The sequence below is a fragment of the Elephantulus edwardii genome, unplaced genomic scaffold (genome assembly GCF_000299155.1).
Source record: "Elephantulus edwardii isolate Elephantulus edwardi_28Jun2011 unplaced genomic scaffold, EleEdw1.0 scaffold00237, whole genome shotgun sequence".
Lineage (NCBI taxonomy): Eukaryota > Metazoa > Chordata > Mammalia > Macroscelidea > Macroscelididae > Elephantulus > Elephantulus edwardii.
Genome location: NW_006399987.1, coordinates 2,935,870 through 2,954,029, shown reverse-complemented (window position 1 = coordinate 2,954,029; position 18,160 = coordinate 2,935,870). Strand labels below are relative to the sequence as shown.

Sequence of the window (18,160 nt, the reverse complement as noted above, 5' to 3'; positions counted from 1 at the left end):
CCCCCCATGTGTGGATGTGACCCGAGGTGGACCTGGACCCCCCCCCATGTGTGGATGTGACCCGAGGTGGACCTGGACCCCCCATGTGTGGATGTGACCTGAGGTGGACCGGGAGACGCCCCCCATGTATGGATGTGACACGAGGTGTTCCAGGAGCCCCGCTCCCCCATGTGTGGATGTGACCCGAGGTGGACCGGGAGACGCCCCCCATGTGTGGATGTGACCCGAGGTGGACCGGGAGACGCCACCCATGTGTGGATGTGACCCGAGGTGGACCGGGAGACCCCCCCCATGTGTGGATGTGCAAGCCTGCCTTTGAGGGCAGAGGCATAGGCTCAAGATGCCCAGAGTTGTCAACAAGTGTAGTCGCTCAGGGGGTGAATAGAGAGAACAGAGTGCCAGGCTCACTCCCCATCAGAAGTCAGGGGGCTGGGTGAGGCAGCAAAGAAGTTGCTTCCTGTTAATGTGACAAGTGTGGGGTCCTGGAAGATCCTCTAGAAAGGGAGTAGACAATGATTGGGCAGAAATTTGAGCCATGAAGATGTTAGCAGTGACCAGGTAGATGAAGGAGTTGGGGACCCCACAAGAAAGAAGAGGCTGGGATCCCTGCACCCTCAAGAAGATGGCTCACGTCCCCCTGTCCCAAACGCTCTGGGACTGCACCTGACCCCACTCCCCCCTGCAGGCCCCTTCTGGATCTGCGCCACACTGGCCTTTGTCCTGGCCATCACTGGCAACCTGACTCTGGTGCTGGCCCAGAGGAGGGACCCCTCCATCCACTACAGCCCCCAGTTCCACAAGGGTAAGCCACACTGGCAGGGCACAGCAGGCTGGGTTAGGGTTGCCCACAGGGCTCAGGGGCACTGCCTGCGGTTCCTTCTGTCCCCAGTGACTGTGGCAAGCGTCACCATCTACTGCTACGCGGGGCTGGTTCCACTGGCACTGTGGGGCTTCCTGCAGTGGCGCAGGGGCGTCCGGGAGCGCATGGGGCCCTACTCCTTCCTGGAGACGGTGTGCGTCTATGGCTACTCCCTGTCTGTCTTCATCCCCACGGTGGTAAGTGGGCCCGGGGGTCGGAAGCCAGGCCCACAGCAGACACTACACTAGCTGATGGTCCTTGTCACCCCAGGTCCTGTGGCTCATCCCTGTCCCGTGGCTGCAGTGGCTCTTTGGGGTGCTGGCCCTGGCCCTGTCAGCTGCCGGCCTGGTGTTCACCCTCTGGCCTGTTGTCCGGGAAGATACTAGGCCTGCTGCCGCTGCACTCCTGTCCACGGTGGTGCTGCTCCACGCTCTCCTGGCCCTGGGCTGCAAGGTACGATGGTCACAGCTGAGCCCCAGCCCAGGGTATGGGTGGTCACTGCTGGGCCCTGGCCCTACACACTGCTCGACACAGGCAGTCATAGTGGAATATCAGCCCCAGGCTGCACAGTACGGGTGGTCACAGCAGAGCCCCCAGGCTGCAGGGTACAGGTTGTCACAGCCAAGCCTTGGCCCTGGGTTGCCCAGCACCAGTGGTCCCGCAGAGCTCCCACCCCCGGGTGCTGACAGCTGAGCCCCCGGGTAGTGGCTCCAACACTGACCCCAGGGGCTTGGTGCAGTTGTACTTCTTCCAGCCGCTGCCTCTGGATCACGTGACACCGCCACAAGCCACACTCGCACCGCCCCTCACAGTGCAGCCACCTAACCTGTCACAGCCCAACTCTGGCCCTGCAGGTACACAGTGGCTGCCGGCTGGGGCGGGCTGTGCAGCTAAGGGACCCCCTAGACTGGAAGTCACAGGGCTGCTTCTTGGATCCTCTCTTTCAGGCAAACCATAAGGGACATCTCTGCCTGACCTGCCCCCACACAGTCACTAAGCCGCCTTTGATACCTCAAGATCACTCTGCTACTTTCCAGATTTTTCTTACAAAGCAAACACTTTTATTTTCTATGCAAAGGTGATTCAGAGTTTATATAAAGGTGTGTTGAGGGGGTGAGCAGCCGAGCAGGGAGCTTCCAGTGCCACTCAGACAGCACTGCACAGGGCGATGCTGCCTCCCTTTCTCAAGTGCACACCAGGGCTTTGGACCTACTCTGAGCTCCCCCACATATGAGCTTGGGGTGTTAGAAAAATGGGGAGCAGAAGTAGAAGAAAACTTCCTGTGCTGAAACATACATTTCCTTGTTTATTTTGTTTTGGGGGCGGGAGTGGGGACAGGTCCCTGCAAGGCCCCTTCCCCATCCAGAGGGGAGGCGGGTTCAGGATGCCATAATACGTGGAGGGACTGGAGCATCTACAAGGAGGGGCACACAGGCCTAAGGACAGCTGTGGGGAAGGGTACCCCCACCACAGACCCAGGAGGTGTCGGGACAGCCCCACAGCCTCCAGGCTGGGCTCTGGGGGTCACCTGCTCTAGCTCAAGTGGGAGGGAGAGGGGACCTGCAGGGGCTCAGGGACAGGACAGCAGCAAGAGGCAGGGGCCAAGGACGGAGGGCCTCCCCAACAGCCGGGCTAGGTTGTACATTCAAGTGTGAGGTGAACCCTTTGGTGGGGGGGGTTGTGGGTACCCAGAGGTCTGGCTTGCTCCCGCCCCTGAAGACAGCCAGGCCACCCCCACTGCTGGGTCTGAGTCTGAGGAAAGGGTTGCTGGCTCAGCCCGGCCGGCTTGGGTTGTCGGAGGGTCTGTGGATTGACACTGGTTCTTTTTGTAAAAAAATAAAATTAAAAAAAAAAAAAAAAGCAGCATGTCACGCCCGTTGTGACCAAGGCCTGGTGGCTGGAAAAGAGGCCTGTCAAGGGGGCAGCCTCCCCACTAGACACAGGCGAGAGGAGGGGGCTGAGGGCCGGCCGGGCAGGGCAGCAGCCCCCTTCTCGATGCGCTCCAGATCTCAACATGCCTCTTACAGATGTCAAACCCGGGTCAGGGTGGGAGGGCAGAGGGGGCCCAGGGCTCCCGCAACATGATCTGGTGTAAAATATGGCAGCGACACACACTCAGGGCCAGGTTGTGGAGTTTGGGGACGGGGGCGGCAACATCGTGTAAAAAAGTGTCCGAGTTCCCATAGCAAAGAGGGCTGTGACGGGTCGGCCTTCTCCAGTCCAGGTGGGCCGGCCAGTGCGGGGCGGGCCGGCCGGCGCTTCATTTGGTTTCCTGGTGCTGTCAGTCCGTTCCTGACGTGATGCCTGAGGGGCCTAGCTCCCGTAGTGCATGGTGTTGGTGGGGATGGACATGGGCGAGGCCATCGAGATGGCAGGGCCACCCATGGTAAACTGGCTGTTGACTGCGTAGTGGGCACTTGAGCCCCCTCCACTGCTGCCTTGGGCACCCGAGGAGCCTATGGGATGAGGCATCGGCACTGAAGGGACAGCCCTGCCCTCTCGCCCACCTGGAACCCCCCAGAGCCAGAGAGAGAGCAGGCGAGAGGGCAGGCAGGTGGCCCGCAGGACGACACACTCACATGCTGGCTGCCCACCCACTGGAGCCCGCTCCGCCCCACCGTTACCTTGGACAATCCCCGTGCTCATTATGGAGCCCATCCGGGAGTGGGTGTGATTGACAATCCCCGTGTTGGCTGCGCAGCGAGAGGGAGGAGGGAAGGGAGACAGGTCACCGCCCCCAGCCTCCCCTGGCCTGCGCCACCAGCCTCCGCGCTCCGCTCCCTGCGCTTGCACACCAGGGGTGTGGGGAGGGCAGGCACAGAGGTGGCAGAGCAGATAGAATGGGGCCTCAGCCACGAGCCCCCCAGAAAAGGAAAAGACCAAGCAAAAGCCAAGGGGGGCAGGGCCCCAGCCCTTTCCCAGGCCCCACCCTGTGCTCCCACTGACCCTGGGGCAGGCACACTCACCTAAAGGAATCAGATTGTTGTGGCCCACGCTGGAGCCCCCCGCGATAACACTGCTCAGGTCATAGGCAGTCGGCATCCCTGTGCCCAGAGAGGGAGAGGTCGTGGTCAGGGCCAGCTCAGAGGCTGCGGGGCAGGAGGGCCTGGGCTGCCACCAGAGGCAGAGCACCAGTAGCAGGGGCAGTAGGTAGTGCCCCCCACTCCCGTGTGGCAGGTAGGCAGGTCTGACTCACCAGCCACAGCCATCCCGCTGCTGAGGTTGTAGGTGCTGCCTGTGTTCCACATGTTCTCTGAGGGAGACGTGTAGTGGGAGCCGGGTGGAGGTGAGGGTGTCGTGCCTGTGTATCTGTGCCAGAGACGGACCCATAGGCAGGGTCGAGGGGGCCGCAGGACCAGGAGGAGCCCCCCATGCAGGCCGACGGCCTGTCCTACCTGAAGAAGGGGTTTTTCAGGTCCAGGAGGTTACTGGATTTGGAGCCTGTCTGGTCTACCTGGGCCACAATACTGATGTCATAGCTCTGTCTGCGAAGTTTCGGAAGGGGAGGTGTGAGCGCTGGCTCGGCCCCAGGACCTGCCCGGCCAGATGGGGTGGGGAGCCCCAGGTGCCAGCTGTACCTTTTATTGGCAATAAGCAGACATGTCCCTGAGAGCGTGTCCCCGGCCTTGGCGAAGAGTGGTGACTGGAACAGGCACCGGACCTGGTACCAGTGGGTCAGAGGCTCCGTCGGGGCCGTGGACAACCACACGGTCATGCTGCCAGGAAGGGAGAGACGCGTGCTTGACTGGCCCAAGGCCACCACTCGGACCACTGCCCTGCACAATCCCTGATGTGAACACCCATGGTGCGCATGCACCCTCACACAGGACACACAGTGAGGACACACACAGAGACAAGGTCCCATGACGGAGTGGTACAGGACAGACATACATGACACCCCCCACCCCATTCCCATTGCTCATACTGCCCTTTGTAAAAGAGGATCCCAGAGGAGCCAGGCCGTGCCTCCCAGACCCCAGCTCAGTGCTACCCTCAGGCCCAGGGGTCTGCTTGGTTGCACTCACATGGAGCCGATGAAAGCAACGTCAAACCAGAAAGCCAGACCGTGAACCAGCCCTGAATGCAGCATGTGGAACTTGAATGGGATTTCTATCCTGGAAGGCAAAAGGTGGTGGTTGCAGAGGAAGTCAAACTCGCTGCGCTGCTGGGAGAGAAGGAGGGGTGGCCAGGGCAGAGTAGGACACCAGCCGACAGGTGGGGTGCGCCAGGCCTGGCAGCGGGGGGCAGGGCACACCTGTGCAAATCTCCTTCTTTGGCTTCTAAGAAGTTCACTGTGTACTTGACAGACTTGGCCATCAGGATCCGGATGTCAAAGGTGTCCTGGAAGAGATCACAGTTAAGACCATACTGCAAGCACAGGGCCAGCATGGAGGGGAGACCCTGGCCCTTCTCAGAGAAAGCTCTGTGCCTCGTCTGGCCATAGCTTCAGGGACATCTGGCAAAAGTCAGCCTGCCTTTCTCAGGCCTGCGGCTGGAGGAGGGACTGGTGCAGCTCAGCTCTCAATATGGCCAGTGTTCCAGATCTGTGTTCTGGCCATATGGCAGACCTACACATAAGGACTGTATGAAGCAGTGATGCCTGAAAACCATCTAATTAAGCCAGTGACGGCTCATCCTCAGAAGACTATGTAAACAGCAAGAGGGATGAAGAGGCCCTTTCTGAGCCGATAAGGAGAGAGCGCCCAAGATAAAATGCTTTGTGAAAAAGTAGCTTGTGTGCTGCCGCCCACTCAGCCGCGATGGAGATCCTGTCTCCCTGTCTCAGTCTGAGGCTCCTGCCAATAACCACACAAGCAGAATTAAATGCAAAGGGAAAAACAGGGTTTGAAAGCACTAAAGAGCAACCACAGCAACCAGGATTTGGGGGGCTGAGACCCCAGAGATGGGAAATGCACCGAGGGGAGCTTTTGTTCATGCTATGTGTCTTCGGGGTGTTCACCTATTTGCATACAGGCATATGGGCTGGATGGAGAGTGCGCCTTTTAGCAGCCTCCAGGTGGATGAGAGAAAGTGGGAGCAAAGGATGAGAGGCCACCAGGACTAGAGGCCACAATGCTGACTGAAGGGAAATGCAGAGAATGAGCTGGCCGTCCTGCACAGACTCTCCCTCCGAGCCATCTGCCAGTTCTGAGCTACTGAGACACCATGCAGAAACCACTTCTAAGAGACAAAATTAGGGAAAAGTTCAACAGTGTTCAATGTTCAAACCACTGATGGAGCCCACAGAAATACTACGGACACACAACGTGCGTGCCATGCAGACATTTTAATGCGGGTTACTTGGTTTCCACAAACTGTAAAAGGCACATACTATTTACTTAACAGAACCTTGTTGGGCCCGGGGCAGGGAAGAGTGGCTCTGGAGGCCACCCAGAAGCACCGAGAGCACAGACGGCCACCCTAACGCAATGGGCCTCAACATGGAGCGAGTTTATTTCCATATACGAAGACTCTGCTTGTCCTTTTTATTCTCTCTCTCACCTGTGATACCACAACAAACTGAACATAGAAGCAGTTAGGAGAATGAACTGTGTCCCTCCCACTAAGCCAAACAAAGGGGTTTGCAAGTGGTAAAACAAGGGCCAGTATTTGTGCTGGAAAATACTTCTGGAATATTTTTCATTTCTAAACTGCTATTTATGTAATAAACTCATTGCTGTCTATTGTTTGATTCAGTGGAATCAACCCGTAGCTGCCCCTCAGTGAGATTTCAGAGGCTCTGTACCACTCTCCAGCTTTCTCCCCTGGAACCACTGGTGACTCAAACTACAGAGGCTCTCTGCTCCTGGGGTTAGCAGGGCATCTCCCTACAAACGGTGCCACGAGGTCCACGTTATTTCCACATGAATTAGTAAGTATGTTCTTTTCAATTTCTTGACTTTAGATTTTCATATCAATAGCTAACAATAATTTATTAATAGGTGTAAGACACATCAAAGCTTTCAGATCCTCACTTTTTTTTTTAACTTATTGTGCGTGTACCATCAAATCAGATCTGACTGGTACAGGAGGGACATTTTCCCTCCTTCTCCGGCAGAGCATCTGGTGGATTTGAACCGCGCACCTCTGGGATTGCAGTACAGCTTCTTGCCACTAGGCCACCAGAGCTCCCCAGATCCTCACTTTTTAAGAGTGTGTCTGTGAACACTACCCTTCGCAGACCAGGAGACAGGACCAGTGCCAAAAGGTCAAATACCCAAGAACCAACGGGATGTGTCTGCCCAGCTCAAATTTCCTGCCCAAAGAAAAGGAAATCCTCTTTGGGATGAAAAATATCCTCCTGAGCCTCTGTATGTTTTCATTCTAACAGCCAATGGCCAGGCCAGCCCAGAGACCAGGCCCCGTGGTGAACCTAAACCCAAGAGCACACTGACCACTCAGCCAGTGACGTAATCGGAGACCATTAATCATGTTCGAAAAACCTTAACAATTGTGAAGAATGATGAGTGAAGGAAATGAAGGACTCATGGGCAACAGTTCGCAGGACTAATGAACCTCAACAATGGTGACCTCCATGATCCTGAGCCCAGACAAGCTAACTAGATGGTGCCCAGCCACCACTGTGGACCACGCTGAAAGAAGTCAAAATAGAGCATCCTAATAAACGAGGGGAAAACAAAACTCACAATCATAAAAAAGACCAGATTACTGGCCTGATGAAGAGATTGGCAGAGCCTCCAAAAGTATGGTCACCCTGGCAGCCCTGAAAATTGAATTCTAGACTTTGTAAGAAAACTTAAAAAAGCAAAAATAAAAAAAAAAAAGTAGAAAAATAGATTACACATTGAAAAGAGATTCACAAATTCAAAGACTTTGGTAGAAAATATGTAAATGAAGCCACAAAAGGAAAAAAGATGGAAAATTCAGAAATGAGTTCATCTGAGGGATGGTAAAAAAGCCCAAGAGTCTGATGTCACCTGCGTGGAGTCCTAAGACGATGAGGCAGGGGCAGTGTTTGCAGAAGTGGTCCCAAGCCCGCTTCGAACAGCACAGGACACCAAGAAAGGGGAAAGAGAATGCCTGACATCTCTTATTAAGCCAGATGAAGCAAAGAGCAATGAGATCAACAGAAAAACAGGAAAATGATGGATTTAAAAACACAAGTAATAAAAAAAAACAAACAAAAAAACACAAGTAATGCAATTCAATGTTAACAATCTAAGTTTCAAATTGAAAGACAAAAAATGTCTCATTATAAAATTATATATACTGCTTATAAACGAGACACAAAAAAAGGCAGAAAGTATAAAGATGGAAAAATATACACTTCACACAGATTGTGAACAAGACTTTAGCATTTTCACTATGTCCTGACGGGTCATGAGCTGAACTAATCCTATACAAAAAGACAGGACTCCACTAGGAACGAGTAGTAACCACACACCTATAAACACCTAATAAAGAGTTAAAATATACAAAGGAGGGTGGAGGGGAGAATAGGAAGAGCGGCTAGATAATGCGCACTGCACTGGAGCAGCTGAGGGACAGGACTGTCTGACAGGAGTGTATGATTAGGCGTTAGTCATCTGACAGCTCTGCAGTGAATGGGGGGAGGAAAATGTGCATCAATGAATGGACGAAAACCCAATCTTTCTGTAAATTCATTAAAATCAATAAAAATAATAAAGCAAAAACTGTCAGCTCTAATTGGAATAATACATAATCATCAACATAGGAAAGCAGAGGAAACAACCAGCATAGATAAGAGATTTTACAACATGATTAATAAAAGTAGCCTAGCAGACATTAACACAAACTGCATTCAACTAATGAGTATACATTTTCTCAAGTGCACACAGAGTGTCAACTATGAGAGAACACCTATCAGTTATAGAGCCACATTCAAAACAATTCAAGGGAGACATTAAGACAGCATTGGTTATGCTGTACTTTGAAAAAACAGGCAAGAGTTTGTACGTGCGTGTTTGGGTAAACAATTTCTGGGAAAAGAACAGGGAAGTACTATTTGCCTGCAGGGACCAGAGAGTCGGGAAGCTTTTCACTTTTCTGTTTCCTTGATTTTGTATGATGGGCTCAACCAAGAAAATCACCTCACTGGGAGTCAATGCATCTGATTAACAACCCACAAGTACTGCGTGGTGGCTGTGCTGAGTGCTCCTCGTCTTAAGGGCCTCTTTGCTCTCACACGCATCTGCCAGAGTGTTCTGTGCAGTGCAGAAACAAAGGCTCTGAGACAGGCAGGAGCTCCCTTAGAGCAACAGAGCCTGGCTGAGGCCCGACAAGTGAATGAGCCTGTGATCCATCACCCCAGAGATGGGCCATGCCCAAATGTCACAGTGCCCGCTGGTGCCCCACTCACCACCACAGGCTGCCGGAAATACTCGTCCACAGCGGCACCTCGGAGGGCTGACAGGTCCACTCCGTGGAAGGATGGCTGGTACCTGCAGGAAGCCCCCACAGTGAGGTCAGCAGCAGCAGGAGAGTGAGGTAGGCTGGCCCTGCTCTCCCTCCCAGCTAGTCCTCTCCCAGCCAAGCCTTTCAGATCCCGGTCAGAGAGAAGGGAGGCCCGAGGACACGTGGGGACTCACCAGAAGTTGGCCTTGGTGAACTGCTCCATGTAGAGCTGCTCATCCGTGAAGGGAGCGAGGTGGACATCACCAATGGTGGGGAACATGTTTCCTGGGAGTCGAGGACAGAAGGGAGTGCTGGTATCAGGGTGAGACACCTTGTAGGGCCTGGCATAGCCTCTAAGGGCCCTGGGCCTTCCCAGCCCTTCATGTGTTTAATACAGAGGTACTGAGAGCCCACTCTGGCAGAGGACACCTTAGCGCTGGGTATGTGGGACTCGTGGCTCTAGAGGGCAATCCTGAGAGGCAGCAGACCTCTCAGTATGTCCGATTACCAGGGCTGGGGACAGGAAGGGACCTTCTAGAAGCTACAAACAATCAAAGATGTCCCAGGACGAGGCCACATGTATCAGATGGTAGTGGCCCATGGACACGAAGCCAGGGAAAGCAGAGCAAAGCTTCTCCAAACAGAACAAGCATGGGCACCAGACTAGCTGTGGCCAGTTTATGTCTAGAGACCATAATGGAGGCCAGTAACTCTGATTAGGGTCGGCAGATTGCACCCACAAGGACAGCCCGGGGCACTGGCACAGATACCAGGCTGGCAGGGTGGGCCCTTCAGCCAGCATGGTCTGGCTCATGAACTGAAAGGAGGACAGAGGGGACCAGGAACCTCTGTTGTTTGGCTCAATAAGTAGACATACTAAGAGTCAGGACCAGTAGCTGAGAGAAGCAGGGCTCAGGGTTCTGGAGAAACCCCAGGTCACCTGGCTTCCAGATAGGGGTTCCTTTATCGTTCTCTGTAAGAGGACCTGAGATGCCCAACAACACTGCCCCACTCAGACTGCACCAGAGGCTAGAAACACTCACCTCTGGCTCAAAGGGCACTCTGTGGGCCCCCTTCACTGAAGGGAGAGCCTGCTGGACGCCTGGGGGCGTCATGGGGAAAGTGCCCTGGCCTGAGTGCATCTCAGGGCTCCTGCTGGCTAGGAGGTATGCAGCCAAAAGTAATCCAAAGAGCTTTCTGAGCTGGACTGCAGTCCCGTTCTGTCCAGGCTGACAGGGGCAGGGCCAGTGGCTGGCCCCAGGTCTCAACCCATGAAAGGAGCCAGAGGTGACAGGGACAAACCAAAAGCAGCCTCATTCCTGCTCCCACCCAGGTCATAGGCTCAGCTGCAAAGGAATGGCAGCCCCTCCCCAGTGGACCTCACGAAGGCACAGGATCGGAACAGTCACTCAGCTGCTATGAGGCCTCCTTCCTGCTATCACATTACATGCCATGTTCATGTACAGTCATATACCTTTACCTACACATGAAAACTCACACCCCCAGACCTGAGCACACTGTGACAAAGACTGCCAGATGTTTAGGGCTGCACAAAGCTGACAAGTGACACAGACGGGCAGACGTCAGTTATCCGGTGACTCAGAAGCAGCCCACATCCAGACGTGTGCACAGGCAGCACGATGACATGAACAGGAGGTGGCAGATGGACAGCCTGGGCAACTACCAGCCGCTACTCATCCAAAGCCGAGCAAAGCGCTTGCTCACGTGCACATCTACGTACACAACCCCCTCCATACACACACAGGTATACAGCTCCACCCCCACATATACACATACACACAGGCTCCCCCAAAGACACACACACACTGCCCCAAACACACAGACTCCCTGAAACACACAGACTCCCTCAAAGACACAGGCTTCCACCCCACACACTGCCCCAAACACACACAGACTCCCCCAAAGACACAGGCTTCCCCCCCACACACACTGCCCCAAACACACACAGACTCCCTGAAACACACACAGACTCCCCCAAAGACACACACACACACACACACACACACACACACACACACGCATAAGCTCCCCCAAACACACAACCACCCCCCTACGGACACAAGTACATCCCCCATGTATACTCAAGTACAAAGCTCTATCCCCATATCTACACATACACACAGCCTCCCCTAATATATACACATACACACAATCTCCTTCCTGTATCTACACATACAAACCACCTCTGTCATATAGACACAGTCTCCTCACAGCTCTTTCCCTCCCTCCTGTCTCACTCACAAATACAAACTGCCGCCTTTCAAGATCTCACACTCACGCACTCACATGTGCTCGTGCAGAGCCTCCTGACAACTCTCCCTTTCCCCCAGGTAAGGGAAAGGTTCACATTAAAAGAGTGAAGAAGACAGGTTAGCTCTTCAGAGAAACTGCCTGCCCGGGACATGATAACATGTCAACAACCAAGTCCCTCAGCCACTAGGTGCCACGGCAGCTCTATGCCCGAGTCTCTGGGCTTGAGGGCCCTGCAGAAGGCTGGGGGAGTAGGCACATGCATGTCTGGTATGTTTGGCACCTAGGGCTCCTGAATTCACAGTAGCTGGGATCAGCCAGGCTTAGGTGAAGGCCTACCGCTTCCCCTTCCTCACTGGGGGAAAAGCACACAAAGAGCTGAACCCTAAACATGCTGGTGGTGGTACACCCCTGACCCTGAGGTCCAGAGAGCCCCCAGAACTCACACTGCTGTCACTGGCTGCAGTCCGGCCCTGCCCTCCCTCTGCAGTCCTGGGACACTCACCACTGGGCTTCAGGTACTTCTTGGCGTGGAGATAGCTCTCCAGCATGCGCTCGTTGAAGAGCATGTAGCCCATGGGCTCTGAGATGATGATGTCCACCTGTTCGGGCAGTGAGACCTCCTCCACCTTCCCTGGGATGACCACGATGCGGTCTGTGAGGTTGTTACTCTTCACCAAGACCTGTGGGCGGGCATGCAAGCCAGCGGGGTCACGGAGAGATCCTTGTACCTATTCTCCACAGTGTCTTTGCGAGACCCCAATCCAACACTCCTCTCCTGTCCAAGGACGGCCTCTATCCACACTCAGACAACTAAGCCCACTCTAGCCCCTTCTTGTAAGATGCCTCCTTTTTGATCCAGAGCCATGACTAGCAAGAACCACAAAGACCCTGGCCTAAGGTCACCCCTGCTTTAGCCCCTGACCTGATTTATCTACAACCCAGGATGAAGTACACTTCTCAAGAGCTAGTCAATCCCAGGGTGCTGAGCTGGGGATTTACCCCTAGGCCGCATGAGAAAGGTGACACACAGTGAAGGGTCAGTGTAGAATGGAATGAATTGGGTGACAGGCTAACCGGCGGTCAACAGGAAGTGGCTACATACACAAACAACATGCATCCAAACCATCAAAATAAACAATAAGGTCTTTACATAATGACTGAGAACAGTCCCAGGATGCATTGTAAGAGCACGGCTAGTGAGAAATAAGAGAATGCTCCCATCTCTGTGAGTGACGGGGATGGGGTGGCGAGAGGCATTATGTTCACTGGAAAATTTATACTCTAGCTCTAGATTTCTCTCCGTCTCCCTCTACTGAGGGGTCTCACTAGTTAGGAGTCAGGAAGATAGGAGGGAAGTGTTTGCAACCTTGTAAGTGAAGGATTAAGTGGAAGGGAAAAAAACCCCCACAACATAATTCAACGAGATCTCAAGAAATCCTGTAGTCCCAGCTGCACAGATGTGAGCAGTGGGGCCTACGGAGGTGTAGCTGCTTACCCTAGACTATTCACATTGCCAAGTAACCACACAGCAGCCCACCACTCCCTTTAGCAGGAGGCTGACCATCCTCTAAAGACCTCAAATAGCCCAGTGGTCACCTAGGGCAGTTACGCAGGTGGCAGCCCAGTAAGCCACTCCCTCCACAACTACTCTGGTTTGGGACAAAGGCGAGAGCTGGAGTTATCGTAGGCTTCCTAGACTCGGGGCTCAGGCCTCCTGAAACTCCAGGCCTTCTCTGAAGGAGCCAGGTTCTTGAGGTGCCTGGTAGGGCCACTCTCGGCCTGTCTCACCTTCAGGCCGAGGCTAGAGTATGGTTCCAAGCAGACACTGACCTCCGCATGCTGGGCCATGGTGCTGGCCTCCACTGCGTAGATCTTCCTTGCTCCAGCTTGAGCAGCGAAAAACGACAGGATCCCAGAGCCACAGCCAACATCAAGAACGATCTAGGGGGGTGGTGAGAAGGCACTAGTGAGGTGACAGTGAACCAGGGCACCAGGTTAGCCAGGTTTGCTCCAGCTAGGCTGTGTCCAGAGTGCTCTCGGTGCATGGCTGGACCACTTAACAATACGCCTCCTACCCAGCGCAGGGAAGTGGTATCCCTCACTCAGAGTTGTTGAGTAGGGTTACAGCCCGGCCTCCTCTGCCTTTCCTCTCCATGTCTGCTCTCCCCAGGTTCTTGGAAAATCAAGAAAGAAAGCAGTAAGATCAAGCCATGGCTCAGGCAATGTCTAAGCTATGTGAGCTATGATCCCGCTGGATTCAGGGGTCAGTGCGGGTGGTAGGGGGAAAGAAGGGACTGTGGATAAGTCGATAACAGACAGGAGGTTTCCTCAGTGAGGATGGAGCCCAAGCCTGGCCCACTGCTGAGCCTGAGCCCTTGGCCTCACATGACACCCAGCAGCTCAAGTGAGAACACCTTGCTGTCAAGGGGTACCTGCAGAATGACCACTGAGGCTCAGGGTGGGCAGACCAGGCCCACACAGTGGACAAGAGGAGTAGCTTCTGAAGCCATGCTCTGCTGGGGCTCAGCACCCTGGGAGGAACCTTCCAGTGCTCACTGGACCCCCCTCCTGCAGCCCCAGGCTGCTGGGTCATCCAGGGTGAGGGGTGTGCAGTGGTGAGGTACCGCTCTGCAGCCCTCATGAAGGAAAGGGCGCTGGAGCGCTGGTGGTAGGTCCCCTGCCTGGAAAGCAGCCAGAGGTTGAGTAGGCTCAAGCTCAGTGGCAGCTGGGCTCCCTGGCTGTCTTCAAACAGCCCAGGCCAGTGTGTGGAGGAATGGTTCAGGTTCTGGGTTTCTGTGATGATTACTCATGCAGCAAGACTAGCGCTTCCAGCATGAATGCGGCAGAGGCAATGACGGGCACAGCACGTGATGAGCACAAGTGTGCCAAAGGAATGCTCTGGGTATAAAATGCCCTGGGACATCTCCCAGAGCTCTAGCTGAACCAGAACATGGGCCTCTGTCCTGGGAGACCCGAAGGGATGTTCCTGCAGAAGCAGACACCGCCTGGGCCCTCAGCCTACACTAGGAGTGGATAGGAAGAAAGCTGGGGCCAGGAGGGAAGATCACATGGCACACAACCATGTCACTTGCCAGAACGCCTTCCCAGCCGCAGGAACCATGTCCTGAAGAAGGGCTTTTCACACTGCTGGGAGTAGAATGCCACAGCAAGTTCACAAGGACCCACGATAATGTCCAAGGAAAACCCAAGCTCCACTTTGGTTAAAAACAAAACTGTATGAAAGAGCATGTGAAGACCAAGCTTTCACCTTTACACATGCACCACGTACTGCTGCTTCACTTTCTAGTAACAAACCTACACTACTTCCACACCCATCCATAAGTGTGTCACACTGTGATGGCTTATGTGCTGTTATGCCACCAGTTAATTCAACTACAAGCAGGGTCACCATTAGTGGACACGTTTCAGCAGTTTCTGGACTGAGACAAGACTAGGAAGAAAAAAGCCTGATGACCGAATTCCAAAAGTCAGCCCATGAAAATCCTACATATCGCAGCAGGATGGTGTCGGGTACGAGACTGGGAGACGAGCCCCCCGCGGAGGCCCTGCACAGCAACCACAACAATGGAGCGGGCACCACTGCTTATTTCATGCAGAGAAGGGCCGTCGTGAGCTGGAGCCGGCTCAACAGCAATCAATAACATACGCTACTTGCTAATGTTAAACAGAATGAAGACATTACAGAAGTCAGCACGTCCAATTTCCCTACACCATACGATAAAGCATGTTGCTAGGAGAGGCTGCTCATTGGAAAGTGACATCATGGTTGGAAAGGTCAGCAAAGAGAGGAAGACCCTCAAAAAGAAAGACTGACACGGTGGCTCTAGGGTGCCAGACGTGATAAGTACAAGATGACAGGATAGGACAGGGTTTACAGCTGTTGTTCGAGTCAGACGTACTCGACTCGACAGCCCCTAATGACAACAGACAGTACAACAGCGTGCTGGGTCCTCACGTGAACAATGTCTGAGCCAAACCATGGGTGGGAAAAAGGTGTTCTGCAGGCAAGAAATGCTTGAGATCATCTTGTTTTATTAAAATATGTATTTATGATGTCTGTAGGGGTGTGTGCTTAGACACACATATAAAATAGTCCTAGACCACGTGTTGGGATGTGGATGTGCATGGGAAAATGCAGAAAAGCTCTGGTATGTGGAGGGGCTGTTTTGGATGGAAATGCTAGAGGATCTCATGCCTACACTATAAACACTGTGATCTTTGAGTTTTTACAATGAGTAGATGTGATTTTTTAAAATTTATTTTATTTTATTATTTTTTATGTGTGTACCGTCAAATTGGATCTGACTGGTACAGGAGGAGACTGTCTCTCCTTCTCCAGCACAGCACCTAGTGGATTCCAACCATGCCCTTCTGAAATTGCAGTGCAGTTTCTTGCCACTAGGCCACCAGAGCTTGCCTAGATGTGATTTTTGTAAACAAAAAAAATAAAGATAATATCAATGATCAAAGAAAACAAAAGCAGAGGCAACTGAGAAGGGGGTGGGTACTGAAGGAAGGGGCACACAAAGCCTGTGACTGGACAGAAAAGGGGGCAGGTGGCCCCACTAAGCCTCGCGGGCACACCCAGGCCAGCTGGTCCTCAGCCTTGGCAGCCCAGGCTGGGGCCTCTCTCCTCACGTGGCCATGCTAGGCTCAGTGCTCACCTTGTCCTTGAAGTCAGTGTGGTTCTGCAGAATCGCTCGCTGGTAGGTGCCTGTCCGCACGTAGTCCTGCATCATGTTCTGCTGCTGTGACAGGTAGCCATAAAACTGGAACAGAGAGACACACTAATGGCAGCAGGGCACGCTACAGGACATGAAGGCCAAAGTCCTAAGGGTCCCATGGCAGGGAGACCGCTGGGAGGCTGTAAGCCCTCTGTGGGCACCTCCTGACCTCTCAGGATGGGCACAGGGAGCTGGAGGGCAGCTCTCAGGAGGTTCATTGCCATCATCCAGTCACTGTTCCTAGACAGGCTCAACCATAGGCTGCCTAAACCAGAATACCACCCAGTAGAACACAGATCAGCCCCTGGGGTGATTCTGGCATAAGGGGCCATCTGTCCCATCCTAGGGATCTCATGAGGAAGAGCAGCTAAAGAGAACCCCAGAACTTAAGAATGCCAGGCAAGTGAGATGCAGTGTCTCTCTTGTAAGACAAAAGGCGGTCAGGAGGCAGTGTGGCACCTGAGCAGGGCACAGGCCTTGTCATCAGGCAGACCTGGCTTCCCATCTTGGCTCATGTGAATAATAGCTGTGTTAGAGCAAATCATTTAACCTCTCTGAGCCTCAGCTTTCCCATCTGTAAAATGGGGAAAATAATAGTACTTACCTCCTAGGGCTGTGGGGAGAATTCAAGGGTTCTGGTCTGTACATATAAGAGTGCTGAGACCAGTCCCTGGTATGCACTAGTGGTCAATAAACGGCAACTGCTCTATCGCGATCATTCAAATGCCTGTGACCTTGAGCTTCCTCTACAATCAAATCCTTCTGCAACCCTCTAGGCAGACACTCACTCCTCCTTTTCACAGATGAAGAAACAGGCCCAGCAGTGTAGACCTGCCCAAGGTTACACAGCTAGGAATGCGCAGAGCCAGGATGAGGCTCAGGCTGGCCTGCCCTATGCTGGCCTGCCCTATGCTGAGGTGTCATGGTGCACCTGGCCCCTGCAGGCTGGAGGACTGGGTTAAGTGAGGAGGTCTGACGCAGGTGGACACCGCACCCACCTGGAAGTACTGCACAGCAGAGGACTCCTCCGTGCGCTCGCTGAATACGGACCGTTCCAGGGTGTGGCCTCGGCAGGTTTTCAGGATGTTGTAGAAGGAACAGAAATCTGGAAGGGGGTGCTAGATCACTGAGGGGCCAACCACCTGCCCCAGATGGCTGGCAAGTTGCCATCCTGGGGCTCAAGTGGGCCAGGGGCCTTCATATCTGGTTAGATCTCCTGGCTTTGCTCTGGGGAGTGTACCAGGGCTCAGGGATTACTTCTGTCCAAAAGCAGGGTTTCAGTTTAAAGAAAAAGATAGATAATCAAGTCCACTAATTGGTAACTGGCACCCAGCAAAGGCTGAGGCCCTGCTCCTGCATGCTCACTGAAGAGCAGACAGACCAAAGTCTCAGCAGTACACCTGCCATGTACCCAGGCTCTGTGCACCCCCCCAAGCAACTGAAAGTAGGGTCCAAGGCCTTTGAAAGAATCCATTTAGTAGCAAAGTGATGACTCCAATATTGTACCAAGTAAAAAGGGTGAACAGTATTAATGCAATATTTAAGAAACATAAATTGCAATTTTTGAAGACCATAAAAAGACTGAAGGATTTACATCACCCACTGTTCACAGCCATCCCTGGTGTGTCTTCTGAGCATAGTTTTTTTAACAATGTGTCTGTTTTATGTATTTTGACCAAAAAAAAAAAAAAACAGACTGTGGGTGCAACAGTGCCTTTCCAAAGGCCAGCTGGCCAGCCAAGCAGCAGCCTGTCTGACGCAGGTCCCTGGGAGACACCCCTATGGGGACCAGAGGAGAGGGAGACAGAGAATGATGCCCGGGAGAGCTAAGGGTGTCTGAGCTCTCCAATGCCCCTTCTCTACTGGTCAGTCCCAGGAGACTGACTCCTGGTGGGTGCCATCGTCC

At 53.5% G+C, this 18,160-nt stretch overlaps 2 protein-coding genes across 2 annotated transcripts in view; one reads left to right on the top strand and one right to left on the bottom strand.

Annotated features, from left to right (window-relative positions):
* YIPF2 (Yip1 domain family, member 2) overlaps positions 1-1,817 on the top strand; it is a 5,601-nt gene extending 3,784 nt beyond the window's left edge. The window contains exons 5-9 of the mRNA XM_006898849.1: positions 686-802; positions 890-1,056; positions 1,130-1,312; positions 1,599-1,713; positions 1,807-1,817. Of these exons, the coding sequence (XP_006898911.1) occupies positions 686-802; positions 890-1,056; positions 1,130-1,312; positions 1,599-1,713; positions 1,807-1,817 (593 nt within the window). The remainder of the gene's footprint in view (positions 1-685; positions 803-889; positions 1,057-1,129; positions 1,313-1,598; positions 1,714-1,806) is intronic.
* Positions 1,818-3,172: 1,355 nt separating this feature from the next.
* The window catches only part of CARM1 (coactivator-associated arginine methyltransferase 1), a 74,265-nt gene continuing 59,277 nt past the window's right edge, over positions 3,173-18,160 (bottom strand). Inside the window, exons 9-22 of the mRNA XM_006898848.1 lie at positions 17,253-17,359; positions 16,195-16,299; positions 13,340-13,450; positions 12,012-12,189; positions 9,430-9,520; positions 9,201-9,282; positions 5,115-5,200; positions 4,885-4,974; positions 4,438-4,575; positions 4,255-4,344; positions 4,056-4,168; positions 3,826-3,903; positions 3,484-3,552; positions 3,173-3,315 (exon numbers count right to left, since the gene is read on the bottom strand). Of these exons, the coding sequence (XP_006898910.1) occupies positions 3,173-3,315; positions 3,484-3,552; positions 3,826-3,903; positions 4,056-4,168; positions 4,255-4,344; positions 4,438-4,575; positions 4,885-4,974; positions 5,115-5,200; positions 9,201-9,282; positions 9,430-9,520; positions 12,012-12,189; positions 13,340-13,450; positions 16,195-16,299; positions 17,253-17,359 (1,481 nt within the window). The remainder of the gene's footprint in view (positions 3,316-3,483; positions 3,553-3,825; positions 3,904-4,055; positions 4,169-4,254; positions 4,345-4,437; positions 4,576-4,884; positions 4,975-5,114; positions 5,201-9,200; positions 9,283-9,429; positions 9,521-12,011; positions 12,190-13,339; positions 13,451-16,194; positions 16,300-17,252; positions 17,360-18,160) is intronic.